Source organism: Drosophila obscura, unplaced genomic scaffold, assembly GCF_018151105.1.
Source record: "Drosophila obscura isolate BZ-5 IFL unplaced genomic scaffold, ASM1815110v1 contig_176, whole genome shotgun sequence".
NCBI classification, from domain to species: domain Eukaryota; kingdom Metazoa; phylum Arthropoda; class Insecta; order Diptera; family Drosophilidae; genus Drosophila; species Drosophila obscura.
In genome coordinates this window covers 540,919-556,385 of record NW_024542763.1, presented here as the reverse complement: position 1 = coordinate 556,385, position 15,467 = coordinate 540,919, and the positions used below count along the sequence as shown (strand labels likewise).

The 15,467-nt window shown below is 38.1% G+C and overlaps 1 protein-coding gene across 6 annotated transcripts in view; it reads right to left on the bottom strand.

Moving 5' to 3' along the window:
* LOC111075308 (insulin receptor substrate 1) overlaps positions 1 to 15,467 on the bottom strand; it is a 119,317-nt gene that overhangs the window by 89,263 nt on the left and 14,587 nt on the right. For all 6 annotated transcript variants that reach the window (XM_022368499.2, XM_022368500.2, XM_022368498.2 and 3 more), the window contains one exon: positions 9,378 to 9,762. In XM_022368499.2, coding sequence (XP_022224191.1) covers positions 9,378 to 9,744 — 367 coding nt within the window. In that variant the 5' untranslated portion in view covers positions 9,745 to 9,762. Of the gene's footprint in view, positions 1 to 9,377; positions 9,763 to 15,467 lie in introns of those variants that run through there.

Sequence of the window (15,467 nt, the reverse complement as noted above, 5' to 3'; positions counted from 1 at the left end):
TGGCGTGCGCCCTAACGGAAGAGGTTTTCTGCCGGTATGGAGTCCCCTTTGTACTTCATTCGGATCAAGGAAGGAACTTTGAATCGGAAGTTTTTCGGCACGCTGCTCAGCTATCTGGCTAAATTTGTAGATGACCATCAACGGAACTGGGATGAACGACTGCCGTGGGCGCTGTGGGCCTACCGAGCAGCAGTTCACGAGGCTACTGGATTCTCGCCCGCGAATTCTCCCTTCGCCGGGAGATGCGATTGCAGTGTGAGCTGCTGTATAGCCGCCCAACACCCGACGCGGAGAGCTAAACGGCCTTTATAGGTAAACTACAATCTCATTTGCGAGAAACGCATCATGCCGCAAGGGATCACCTGAAGGCCGCGGCAGACAAACAAAAGGACCGTTACTACCTACGCTCCCACACCGTCCAGTTCGATCCGGGTGATCTCGTATGACTGTATGCACCCGTTCGGAAAGTGGGACGATGTCGGAAACTCCGATCAGACTGGATTGGCCCCGCCATTGTTATCCGCAGTTCTTTCGACCTAGTCTACGAGATACGCCTTCCCGCGCCACCAGGACGGTACACGTAAACCGACTAGCGAGATACAAGGAACCTGTTCCTGAATAAGTCGGCCAGGAGGCTCAACTCTAAGAGGGGGGCAATATAACGAAATATCGAATTCAAAGTTTAGAGCCCTTGACCCGGGCTATCGATAGTTAGCGGTCATCTCGAACGGGCAGACGTAGGGCAGAAAAGAAGAAGAAGAAAGCACATGTATGAAGAAAAGGTCAGGCACGAAGGTTATGTGCTAAAGAAATATAGAGAAGGTGTGTTATAATTTCACGGACGGGTACGGATAGGACGGCTACCAAGTTTAGGCTGCTGCCTTCGTTAAAGCTCAGCCCCCCAACCTGAAAGGAAAATCCGCTCGTCCCGCCGCGTAGCACAATTTTGTTGCAGTATTTTATAAATTGTATAATTTTATTGAATAACAAAGAACAGAATTGGAGGGTGTCCACTTGAAAAAACATGTTTTGGTCCAATTTTGGCCCAGCCTACTGTACAGCGTTGGCCCTAGCACGCTGCCTTGCGGGACTCCGGCTTCAATCACATTCACCGTAGAAACTGCTCCGCTCTGTGCGACTTGGAACGTTCTGTCCTTTAGGACAGAAAATTTGATACCATTTATGCCATTGATCGGTGTAATGTTATTAGAAGTAGTTATTAGTACAGCAGTGCATCTTCTTCCTCTTTACTTCCTATTTTTCCAAATTGTTCGCATAGAGCGGGAAATCATTGCCTCCACCCTCTTCGTTTTCTTATGGTTTTACTTTCAGGTTCATCATTGAAACCTTTTGCCAAGTCCAGATTCTTTGTTTTGAATATCAAATATTTAATTTTCTCATGTTGTTCATTATACTCGTAGCTTGAAGACTTTTTTAAGAATTCTGTCAATGTCTATAATAATATTTATAGTACAAATTAGAGGTGGGCATAGACCGTGTTTTCTTCGTGTCACGTCGTGACACGATGGGCGCCCGCGTGTGCGTGTTGAAAAATGAAATTTTGTCCATGGGCAGAGCAAAATCGGCACGAAAAAACACGACGAACAAAAAAACTAAAGTTTTTTTGCCGGATACAAATGTACTAAAATTTTGGAAGAATGCAAATAACATCAACTTTTAGCTAGAAAAATATTAAATATTCCAGCCAGCTCGGCTACAAGCGAGAGGGTGTTTTCTACCTCTGGACAAATAATAAATTAACGCCGTACACATTTATAAAGCTCAACCTTGATAAATTGTTATTTCTATACAAGAATATGTTAATAAAAACGTATATGTAATTAAAATCGATGTTAATAAAGGTATTAAAAAAAAAGTATAATATTTCGTGTTGGACCGTGCTGGACCGTGTTCGGAAATTTTTTAGCCGTGCGTGTTAGTGCGTGTTGAAAATTTTAATTTTCGTGTCGTGTTGGGTCGACAGTCCATGACCATCTCTAGTACAAATCATTAAATCAAACTATCAGAAATGTATCTGAATAAAAAAACGTTTTCGTGCACCCGATACGGGGTAAGAGACAAAACAAATATAACCAAAAAGAATTTGCAAGTAAGCGCAGTTTCATTTTTCGTTTTCTTTTGCTGATCCGATCTGATCATTACTCTGCAATCTATGAAATATGGTAATTTTTCTTTTTTTTTTTGTCACAGATGCCACAGATTTTTATTCTTAGTGGAGGCGGTTGCGAAATTTTTAAATACATTTGTAACTGTGTGATTTCACAGGATACAAAATTTGGTTTTTCTAGCTTTTATAGTCTCTGAGAAATAGGCCTAAAAAAAAAAAAGACGGACGGACAGACAGATAGGCTATATAGAATCGCCTATTTATGCTAACTTATATTCATGCAGGGCCCTGCATGAATCCACAGTATTCACCAAATAATAGCTATACTAGGTGGGGTGAAATATAACCTCCTTGACCGCCAAAATGCGGGCTATCGCAACAAAATTGTTGGTGCCGTATATTCCATTTTTATTTAGGCAGACGTAAAATTTCAGCGTGATTCAGTGATTCGTTTTTTTATACCCGTACTCAAAAAAGAGTTAAGGGGTATATTAGATTTGTGGTAAAAGTGGATGTGTGTAACGGGGTCCCCCACCGCCGGCACCCCCGCACGACACCTATATTCCGCCCCACCCACCCGCCCCGGCGGGGGGAGGACGAGACTACCCAAGAATAGAGCGCCGCCCCCACCGCAGCGGGGGAAAGGACAGAGGGGGGGGGGGGCCTACACAGCGGCGCGCGCGCCCGAGCCCGGGGGGGCAACGCAGAGAAGGAAACGTTTCCGACCCCATAAAGTATATATATTCTTGATCAGCATCAATACCCGAGTCTATATAGCCATGTCCGTCTGTCCGTCTGTCCGTCTTGATGAGCGCCTGGATCTCAGAGACTATAAGAGCTAGAGAAACCAAATTTGGTTTCCAGACTCATGTGATATCACACTGCTACAAGTGTATTTCAAAAATTCGCCCCGCCCCCTTCCGCCCACACAAAGGACGAAAATCTGTGGCAGGCACAGTTTTAAAGATACGATGAAACAGTACAGTATCGTAGAGAATGCCCATATCTACCAGATTGCCGAATCTGAATTAGATCGGATCATAATTATAGCCAGAATGAAGAAATTAATTTTCAGTTGCTTCCCCTCCCCCTCCCGTTTCAGACAACGCAACTCATTTTCCTTCTCGCTCGCACACTCTGCCGCGTTCAGTGCGCGAGCAAGCCCTAGCGGAGGAGATGTAGAATATGAATGGAACATGTAAAATCTACATGTTAGATGTAGAATAGACATTGTATATGTAGATGTAGATAACAAATGTAGCAAAAAAATGTAAAATGTAAAATTTTTTTTTAATTCTAAAATTCTAAAAAATCATGCTCAAAAATGTATATACTGACTGAGTACGGGTATAAGTAGAGTCGCGTCCCCAGAAGCGACTCACACGTTCCTTCTCGTTTTAATTTGAAAATTCTAAAAAATCATAAGCTTAAAAATGAATATACTGACTGAGTACGGGTGTAAGTAGAGTCGCGTCCCCAGAAGCAAGAATGGAAGAATGCAAAGATCCGAGTCACACGTTCCTTCTCGTTTTTTTTTTGACAAATATTTGTTGATGAGGTGTGCTTGGAGCAGCCGCTGGCAACAAGCTCTTTGCGTTAGCTGGCGCTCTTACATCAAATGCACGCTCGCTCTTACCATCAAACGCTCGCTCACTGATCGTAGATCAAGACCGTGTGCATAGCGTTGAGCGGGCTAAGTGAGTTGCATTGCTCTTGAGTGCGAGTCCAAGCCGTGAGAGCAAACGGAACGGAACGATATAGTCCGACGACCCTTGGAAAGTAGTTATATGTTCAGTAACCCTTCGCCATAAAACACACGGATTGAATTTGTCGCTTGTTGAGAATAAAGCTATTGTTAAGTTTAAACGATTTCGCGTTCTGACTTTCTTTTTTTGGAAATTATTCAAGCGGTCGGAAAAGCACGACAGCTCACAACATTTGGAGGTTCTACCGAGATATCCTTGTATCCGCAGCTTTCTACCTGCATTCGCTGCCCTTGACCGCACTTTCGCTCGCATCGTTAGAGTTTACCGTAAACTAGACTATTACATAAACAAACTAAAAATTAAACAAAATGAGTGACGACAATATAAACATCGCGCCCGCCTAGGATCTCACGCCGTCGAGTGGCACTCCAGTTGGTGAAGTGGCGGCTAGTGCTGATCCAGCTACTAGCCGAATTGCATTCTTGACCCTCAAGACAAGGGCCATCTTTCACCGACTTCAGGTCCTGTGCTCCCAATTGGACGTCGAAAAGTTGCGAAGCTTGGACGAGTATGATCTGAAAGGCTTTCTAGATCTGTTGGACAAATTGGAGTCGAATTTTTATGTAGCTATTACTAGTTCGGTACTGCCTTACTAAAAGTGAAAACCCTTCCCTACAGGCTCACATTAGAGAGGTGTTTGGGCTGGAGCGAGCGAATTTATCGGTTGGCAAGCTGAGGTCGTTTACGGACTCCGTCACAGCTCACAACAAGGTGTTTGTCACTAAATTTATTTGCTTATAAAAAAGAATATATTGGAGACAAAACGGAGAATGAAAAAGAAAATTTGGATAAATATTATGGTGGCTAATGCTTTTTCCAATTACACCGGTAAATATTGTTTTCGAAAATTTCATGGTGGCCGAAACTCCACTGCCGATGAAGTCCTACGTGGCAGGCCTACTGATAAGGTTACACAGGAAAATGTCAAAAAATAAATGAAATGGTGTTGGCTGACCGGAAAGTGAAGGTGCGCGAGCAAGCAGATGCCACAAGGATTAGTACTAAGCGCACACGCCAATTTTTGAGCGAGATTATGCATATGAAAAAGTTATCCACGTTTGCTGACTCCAGACCACAAACGCTAACTTCGAAAGAGTGTCAGGCCAGGCTCCAATTGCTTCCCCATCCACCTTCTTCGCCTGATTTGGCTCCATCGGATTATTATCTCTTCCCAAACCTCCAAAGATAGCTCATTAAAATAAAAATTCAGCTGACACGAAGAGAGCATCGACGCCGAGGAGGAGTATTTTAAAGACCTTTCGGAAAATTATTTTTAGGACGGGATAAAATAATTAGAAAATCGCTGGACTAAGTGTATCGTAAAAAGGGGACTACATTGAATAAAATAAAACAAAATTAAAAAAATTAAATTTTTTCATTCCCAAGGAGGTTACTTTTCACTCCACCTCATGCCCCCTTTAATGTGTTTGATCATTACGAATCCATCAATAAGTCACAACCGATTTCGAGCACGGCGGATTAATATCAGCATATTTCGTTCGCATGTTTCTGAATTGACTCGAAACATGCTACGGATTTCGTGTGCCTTCGGATACGCACATTCGGTATTTTTTTGCACTGAAAAAAATGTTTAACGAATATTTTTCTTCTACTTGGTGCAAAAAATTTCTTGTTAAATCTGAATCTAATTTTTTTTTCAGTTTAAAGCAAGAAAACGTACGCACACACACGAGATTTTTCGACTGATGCTGATCGAGAATATATGTATATACTTTATGGGGTCGGAAACGTTTCCTTCTCTGCGTTGCATACTTTTTGAGTACGGGAATAAAAACCAGCTAATTATACCGGTACTCAAAAAAGAGTTAAGGGGTATATTAGATTTGTGATAAAAGTGGATGTGTGTGAAAACCAGCTAATTATACCCGTACTGAGCGCCTGGATCTCAGAGACTATAAGAGCTAGAGAAACCAAATTTAGTTTCCAGACTCCACACTGCTAGAAGTGTATTTCAAAATTTCGCCTCGGCCTGTGCAGGCACAATTTTGATGAAACGATAAAACTAAAAACGCAGCATCGTAGAGAATGACCATATCTACCAAATTGCCGAATCTGAATCAGATCGGATCATAATTATAGCCAGCATGAAGAAATTAATTCTCAGTTGCTTCCCCGCCTTCTGCAGAATAAGACCCGCTACTTATTCTGCTTTTCGCTCGCACACTCATCCGCGTTCAGTGCGCGAGCGCCCTCTAGCGGAGATGATGTAGAATCGAAATGGTACATGTACAATGTACATATTAGATGTAGATAACAGATGTAGCAAAAAAATTCAAAGTGTAAAATTTTTTTTTTAAATCTAAATTTCTGAAAAATCATAAGCTCAAAAATGACTAAGTACGGGTATAAGTAGAGTCGCGTCCCCAGAAGCGACTCACACGTTCCTTCTCGTTTTTATGTTGTTTTCTCATCTTCTCTACCACAAAATGACGTGTATAGTGAGCGAAGTAAAAACTGAATTTTTCGGATCTGACACTGCAAAAATGGCGAGACCAGCTTTGTTCAGTCGCTCAGAATCAATATTATGAGAAAGCTGAGTCGCTGATTCTAACGGACCGGACGAAGCGAATACCGAATTCCTCCGAGGTATACGTATGACCCTCGGTTACACCCTTTCTTATGACAACCCGAAATCATGCTTTACAGCGGGGGCTAGGAATCGACTTCACCAACACATAGTTTCTTGTTGAAGTTATGCGAGTTAATACTGTAAAAATCCTATTAAATATCACGTTTAAAACAAAATTGGTAGTCCCAAAAATATCGTTGCGTCTTGCTGGCATTGTTCTCGGTACTCTGTAACACGCACAAATTGACCAAATTTACAAAAAATGTAACAAACACACAGACAAATATTAGACCATGTTACAAAACACACTGACAATTAAATCATAGCATTACTTGATACAAAAGCACTAAAATCGCGATTACAAAATACGTGGTAGGAAGGTGAAAAATGCTTAACGACCTATTCGCAGACCTATTATATTCACAGGCCTATGATATTAATATACAACACAAGTTTTATAAGAATCGGTCGAGCCGTTTAGGAGGAGTTAAACCAGAAATACCGTGAAAAGAGATTTATATAAAGATTTAAATAGCATGGACATTAAGCTGGGCTAATTTTTTTGAAATTCAAACGGGACAGCCCTTAGTTTTGATATCTTGGACTTAATAGTAATTTAAATATTTTTATTTTATTTTATTTTATTTTTTAGAGGTTGCTACCGAATTTTACAAAAATATTTAATCAAGAAAATTAAAAAAAGTTTTTTGCTGAATGAGTTGGATAACACTAGTCAACACGATTTTTCCTCAAGGAACAAAACGAACTTTTTTTTAAAGATTTGGGGCTTAGAAATAGTTTGATGATATTTTTTTTTTCTATGGCAGAACTTTTTTTTAAAGAATTTTTGAAAACTGGTATTTTTTTTAAACCTTTTTTCAGAGGTAGCGCTTTTTTTTCACATAACTCTAGTATCTTACGTCTCGTTGTAAAAAACTTTGCTATTTTGAAAAGATAATTGAAACATCTAGAAGTTGAGCCCAAATACTTTGTGATTTCAGCTTACCGTCTGGGAAATATAAAGCATTGAAATGCAAAAATGATTATTTTTGTGCGGTATTTTTTACGAAATTTTTACTTTAAAAACTCAGGAAAAGTCGAAAAAAAATTATATCCTGTGTCCTCTATTTTTTTGTGTATAGGTGCATTAATTTGGCGTCGTTTAAGGTATTGCTCATTAAAATCTATGGAGAGACTTTGGAGCTAAAATTCGTTAACCAAACCTAAAATATGGAAAAAATGAACAAAAAATGCCTTTTGGAAGGTTGCGGGACAAACTGCCAATTGGGAACAAAGGAACGCGATCAGGTACCAAATGTACAACCCTTTTTCGTTTGCTTTTTATCTTTTCAAAATAGCAAAGTTCTTTACAACAGGACGTAAGATACTAGAGTTATGTGAAAAAAACAAGCGCTACCTCTGAAAAAAGCTTTAAAAAAAAATACCAGACTTCAAAAATTCTTCAAAAAAAGTTCTGCCATAAAAAAAAAAAAAATAATTCTTTTATCCATATCTATCAGAAAAAGTCGGTTTGGATCCTTGAGGAAAAAAAAGGTCGATTTTGTCGAGTAGTGTAATTGGAGAAATCTATTGCAAATATATTGATACCTTTTATATATGTAGGCATTAATCAGTTATTGGCAGTAAAAACCCTGCACAAATTTTTGCGAACTAGCTAACTAAATATATTAACCTCAGCTGAGCTTCTCCATTTTCACCAATCGTTAATTTTTTAAAACTAACTAAGAAAAAAACGAGAAGGAACGTGTGAGTCGCTTCTGGAGACGCGACTCTACTTATACCCGTACTCAGTCAGTATATACATTTTTGAGCTTATGATTTTTAAGAATTTTGGAAAAAAAAAAAAATTTTACATTTTTTTGCTACATATGCTGACTACATCTACATATACAATGTATATTCTACATCTAACATGTAGATTGTACATGTTCCAATTAGATTCTACATCTCCTCCGCTAGGGGTTGCTCGCGCACTGAACGCGGCAGAATGTGCGAGCGAGAAGGAAAATGAGTTGTGTTGTCGTGGGCGGGAGGGGGAGGGGAAGCAACTGAAAATTAATTTCTTCATTCTGGCTATAATTATAATCCGATCTGATTCAGATTCGGCAATCTGGTAGATATGGGCATTCTCTACGATACTGTACTGTTTCATCGTATCTTTAAAACTGTGCCTGCCACAGATTTTCGTCCTTTGTGTGGGCGGAAGGGGGCGGGGCGAAATTTTGAAATACACTTGTAGCAGTGTGATATCACATGAGTCTGGAAACCAAATTTGGTTTCTCTAGCTCTTATAGTCTCTGAGATCCAGGCGCTCATCAAGACGGACGGACGGACAGACGGACATGGCTATATAGACTCGGCTATTGATGCTGATCAAGAATATATATACTTTATGGGGTCGGAAACGTTTCCTTCTCTGCGTTGCACACATCCACTTTTACCACAAATCTAATATACCCCTTAACTCTTTTTTGAGTACGGGTATAAAAATTCCTTATTATCAATATGAACTAGTTTCTAAGCTTCAATATTATTTTAAAAAACCGATGAATTCAATTTTTTTAATGTATATACCCCAAAATTTGTATTTTCTTTTCGTGGCAGCAACCCCCAAACATTAAACTAAAAATTTGAAAAAAATTTTATAATTTTATTGAATGACAAAGAACCGAATTGGGGGGTGTCCCCTTGAAAACAAAACAGAAATTTGTTGCTCAAATTTTGGCCCAGCCTAATGGACATGCTTGGTGTAAGCAGTCATCGGGTTCAAAAGAGATAACGAGACACCATCTTAATTTCCTAGCAATTCCGTTTTGAAGTTGATTGAAATTAGTCACCTTATAATAAATAAAATTATTTTAATTCAACCTACCATATGTTGACTGCATTTGACCATTTGTATTTGACTGATGGCGTTGCAAGAATACTAATTTTTCTAACCATTTACGTAAATCATTTTCAGATTCGAGCACAATTCCAAATCCGCCTTCTCTTGAGGATAATACAATAACAAACCTATGTTTTGTATCAAAACGTGGATTTATATTAAAGCAGCTACTTAAATAAATAACTCGTTTTGGTTCAGCTTTTTGCATAAATTTTTTTTCTGTATCGTAATATTCTAAACGTGCAGCTGAATTGTTCGTTTTTTCATACAAAACAAAAAATTTTTTTTTCATTGTTTTCAGTTTTTTCTGGTAACCGCTCAGCACTAATCCATCATCCGATGTTGAAGCCATTTTTTCAATATTTATAACCTGAAATATAAGAAGTTGGAAATTAGTGGGAATATTTTTTTGCTATTTTCGAGTTTTCACTTTTATTATACATATACCCATTTAATATACTAATTATGACCTATATTAATACAAATGTATGTATGTATATTGCTCCGGTTATCGAAAATCGCGAATCACCCTTTCAATCGCAAAAATGTATGCTCCGGTTTTCACAAATCGTAGAATTTTTACGATTTCCAAAAATGAATTACACAGCACATATACACACATATACATGTTTTTATGTAAACATTTTTGCTGATGTTTTATGTCAGTGCTCGGCACACACACACGCACATGTTTTGCAGTGCTTTTGTGTGCGTAAACAGCAGGCAAAACGGTACATTGTTTGGTGCCACACACTGTGATACACTTGTACGTGAGCGGCAGCAGCGCATTTTCCTAAGCGCAATAGATAGGGCCGTGCCTAGCCCTGTTTTAAGTTTATGTTGATATACTTAACAATTTATTATACCCGTACTCAAAGAGTTAAGTGGTATATTCGATTTGTGGTAAAAGGGGACCCCATAAAGTTTATATATTTTTGATCAGCATCAATAGCTGAGTCGATATAGCCATGTCTGTATGTCCGTCTGTCCGTCTTAATGAGCGCCTAGTTCTGTGTGAGCTACAATTTTAAAGATACGATAAAACTAAAAACGCATTATCGTAGAGACCATATCTATCAGATTGCCGAATCTGAATCAGATCGGATCATTATTATAGCCAGAATAAAGAGATTAATTTTTAGTTGCTTCCCCCAGCGACCTCAAATTAGTAAAAACTTCAATGACTGATTGATCAATCAATTGATTAAATCAACACACTAAAAGTTTAATTTTGTTCCCTTGTGTTATCAAATCGGTTTTATGGGGGACTTAATGCAATACATTCTCCGATTTTCACTTTCACAATGTGTCGATGTGGGTATATCGACTCGGTCAAAATCACGCACTGTTACATTTCATTTGCATGCATATTTTGACGGAAATTGTCGCAAAAATACATGAAACTGTGTATTTTTAATATTTATTGTTTTTAATTCAAAATGTCAACCTTGTATATTTCTGTAAGCGTTGTTATTTAAGAGGTTTGGAAGTCTCAAATTGACTGTTACGTTACACAAATTTTTTGTGTCGGAAACACTTCCTTCTAGGTGTTACACACATCCACTGCCACGACAAAACTTATAAATATATTAAAAATGTATATCCTGGATGCATTAACATTTAAATGACACCACTAATTAAGAATTAAGAGAAACCGATCAGTGACAGCAGCAGACGAAATGGTTCTGACTTGAAGGAAGGAATGGGTCAAGAAACTTTTTTTATTTTCTATAACATATGTACATATTTATTTATCACCATCTCCACTTTTAAATAAAGGACTAACAATAACTCAAATCTTATTCTAATTAATTTTACAATTAGTTTAATTGCAACCCTATTAGAAAGTCGGTCGCTTGGTTGGCTAATTATTGTGCTGTGACTGCAAACTCGTAGCAGCGATATTGCATGGGGATTTGGAGGGAAAGGGAGCTTGGCTTGCTGTTTTGATTATTGTTTCAGTATCTCCTCTGTAACGATTGTGATGTTCTCTGTGGATATTTTCGTTGCGGAGGTGCCCGAGTAATGGTTCACAGGATTCAGGACTGTGCTCGCTGGATAATGTCGACATTGCTTCTGCTTGCGTTGCCCCATGGCTCTGAGCTATAATTTTAAGGTTTCAGAACGGAGTTGTATATTAGGGCTTTTTAGTCCAAGCTGAAGGGAGAGCAAGTGTTTATTAGCCAGTGGAGAATATTTTATTTAATTTAATTAAAAGATGCGTATTCTTGGCTTCTATGTGCTTACGTCTGGTGAGCCGCCTGTCCAGATAGGCGCTTACGGGATGCGTGCATTGCTCAGAACGAAAGGAAGGCAGCTTTGTTTGTTGAGTAACATGATTGCATTTTTTTGTTCGATTATTTGTATGCGTCAATCTGCAAGCAGTCTTTCCACATTTAAAAGAAGGCGGTATAGTGGGACAGTTGCCTTTACTGTCATCAGAAAACTTTTAGGTTGTTACCTGGTTTATTTTTAGGGATATCCGCCGTGTACAGGATGTTGACGATTGGTCCGATAACTCTGCCTTGAGGCACTCCAACTTTGGTTATGTGATCATGTAAGGTGCTTGCGTTTTATCTCACGGCGTAGTGGGACATTTGGTCATTTCAACTTGCAAAATGAATACCTTCTGAGCAAATTAAGTTGCATATGTTCATGAAAATGTTCTAAAATTTAGTCTGCAACAATTGTACGCTGCTTTAATGTCTAGAAGCTCAACACAACGCTTTATTTATATTTTGGTCGATAAAACACTTTAATGATCAATTTCACGCTTGGTATTAATGTTATAATTAATTTATAACCTAATTGGATTGAAAATAAATAAAAAAATGTAAATGTATTATTTGTATACCTGCGATGCCGCAGACAAGCCAATTTTTCGCATGTTAGCGCTTAAAAATAGATACCAACACACAAATCATACATGGCAGACGTGTATAACCGCGCACCTGGGATTTCTATTATCATTCTATTAACATTTTTAGAGTTAAATAGGTCAAAGCCCGGTGATTTTCGGGGCTTTAGTTGCTCTACGCTTACTTTTAGGATTTCACTTGGCCGGAATTCGATAGGTTCTTGAGGAGCACGCAAATTTTCACGTGTTGATTTTGGGAGCACAAATAAATTAGTGGCAGGTTTCGGCTAGACCACATTTTGTAAATAGGCTGCAAAAGCACTAGCTTTCTTTATCACTGCGGGACCAACTGCCTTTGGGGTTTTGTCGGGCGTGTTCTTTATCCATTTTTATAAACTTGGTGAGAATTCATGTACCACTTTTTAGCCATTTCTTGGAAGATGGCGATCTATAAGTTGCTCAATGTGCTGGTTAGTTCTGATATGATTGGTTTTCACAGGCATTACTTATTTTGGTTTTTTTGTGGTAAACCTTTTATATAGCTTCGCAATAAATGAAAAATTCATTTAAAAAAAAAAACGAAATTAATACATGAAAAGTTCTGCCATGTTCCTTCGTTTTTTTACGCCGAAAGCGGCTAATAAAGCCATGTTTTAAAAAATGGCAGCCAAAGCCCATTGCTCCGCGTTCTTTTGTTTTTGTAATTGTTCCCAGCATAGGAAACCAATTCTTGTATCCATCTACACGCCTTGTGGTGTGTACACAGCATACCGAAGGCCCAACACATGCAAACTACTTTTTGTGTATGCGATGCGTCCAGAAAAAACCGGTTTTGTCTCCTCTCTTTTTTTTTTTTTGTATTTCAAAAGTTTCAAAAGTTATATTTTTTTTTAACTTTTTGCACTTTTCATCACTTGGTATAAGAAAACACGAAACTTTGACATTTTCTGAAAAAAAACCATATTCGACTGCTAGTTAGTTTTTGCACCTAAATTGTATATAACACTAGTCAACACGACATTTAGGCTGTGGCCCAAAATGACTTTTCTCTTATAGATTTATAGTTTTAGGATTGGTTAACGAATTTTAGCTCACCGTTTATCCATAGATTTTAATGAACAATACCTTAAACGACGCCTAATTAATGTGTCTATCTAAAACTAAAAATGCATGGCAAGAATTTTTTTTCGACTTTTCCCGAAATTTTAAAGGTAAAATTTCCGGAAAAAATACCAGGCGTTAAGCTGCAGATACAAAGTGTCTGGGTCGGATTTAAAGCTGCATTTGTCAGTTTTTTAGAACTGCAAAGTTCTATGCAACCAGATATAAGATATTTAAGTTATGTGAAGAATAGAAGCACTACCTCTGAAGAAAACCATTAAAAAAAAAAATACCAGATTTTAACATTTCTTTAAAAAAAAATTAGACCATAAAAAAAAAATAAAGTACTACAAAAAGTTTTAAATACCGAAATCTATCAGAAAAAGTCATTTTGGTCCACAGCCGAAAGAAAAAGTTAAATTTTGTTGAGTAGTGTAATTCACGGTCTATGAACGGTTTTTTTTTAAGGAGTACTGACTCTTGAACTACTTATATACCCAAATTTTGACTTACTGGGCCAAAAGAAAATTTTTCATACTCGATGAGCGAGGGCCAAACGTTAACCGATTTCAAACAATTTGTTTACCCTCTCCTTAGAATCCCTTAATACAACTGCTCTATACCGAGCCGAAATAAGATTAAAAAATTTTGATTTTTCAGCCCGCTGTTTTACAGCCAAAAGGCGTTTGCGGCCCCATAAAGTAAGTATGGTTGATGAGCATCAACTGATCCCGACTGACTTATAAACTTTTCAATTAGCCCCATCGCACACTAGCTAGAGCAACCAAATTTGGTTTACAGACTCATGTGATATCACACTGCTACAAGTGTATTTCAAAATTTCGCCCCGCCCCCTTCCGTCCACACAAAGAACGAAAATCTGTGGCAGGCACATTTTTAAAGAAACGATAAAACTAAGAACGCAGGATCGTAGAGAATGCCCATATCTACCAGATTGCCGAATCTGAATTAGATCGGATCATAATTATAGCCAGAATAAAGAAATTAATTTTGTGTTGGTTCCCCCACCCCATCCAGCAAGAAACCAACCACTCATTCTCTTTCTCGCTCACTCTCTCTCACCATGCCGCGTTCAGTGCGCGAGCAACCCCCAGCGGAGGAGATGTAGAATCTAAATGGTACATGTACAATCTACATGTTATATGTAGAATATACATTGTGTATGTATATGTAGATAACATATGTAGCAAAATAAAATGTAAATTTTTTTTTTAATTCTAATATTCTAAAAAATCATAAGCTCAAAAATGTATATACTGACTGAGTACGGGTATAAGTAGAGTCGCGTCCCCAGAAGCGACTCACACGTTCCTTCTCGTTTACACTCCAAAGTTGTTGCTTGCAAATTACTTAAAATTGATTGTTTTTCATATTTGTTTTGGTTTCGTTTGATTTCAACATATTTACTAATTTTAAAAAATTAGTCTGTTGACTTTGCGTATGTGCTGTATACCACGCGTAAGATTGCAGTCAGACCTAACTTAGGCAAGAAGCTCTTTTTTGACATTCGTGGACTGTAACTTGCCAAATTCGACTCAATTTTTTTTCTATTTATTAATGTGGCTAATTTTCGTTTGTAAGTTTGAAATTTAGGCTGCAATACACGGCAAATTTTTTGACACAGCTATCTCTTTTTAGGCACGATGTCAGTTTGCAAGCGCACTCTTTTCTTGGGGTGGCTGGCGGAAGGTGACTTTTTGCGTGTGAGGAATATATTTTTGCGAACATTTTAGACAAAACCAAATATAATGAAAACGAGCTACAAGAAATCAAAAAACGTATACGAAATTTTATCAGCAAACTGATGGAAAAATGGAAGAGGGCTTTTAGTAAAGAATGGTTGGATGGAATGATCTTCCTTGCAGAGATAAAAGATCAAACTCTAACAGGACGACTTGTTAAAGACTTCGGTGAATGCCACACAAAAAATAAGACGCTTAAAGTATCAGAGTTAACTGAAATAATACATGCAAATAGCTTATGGCGGCAGCACGAGTCAGTTTGTATAAGGCTGGAAAACGAAGTGCTTCTCAAGTGCTGTCCATGATGGATACTGATTTAAAAAAAGTTAAGAAATGCGTTGATTCAAGCACTCA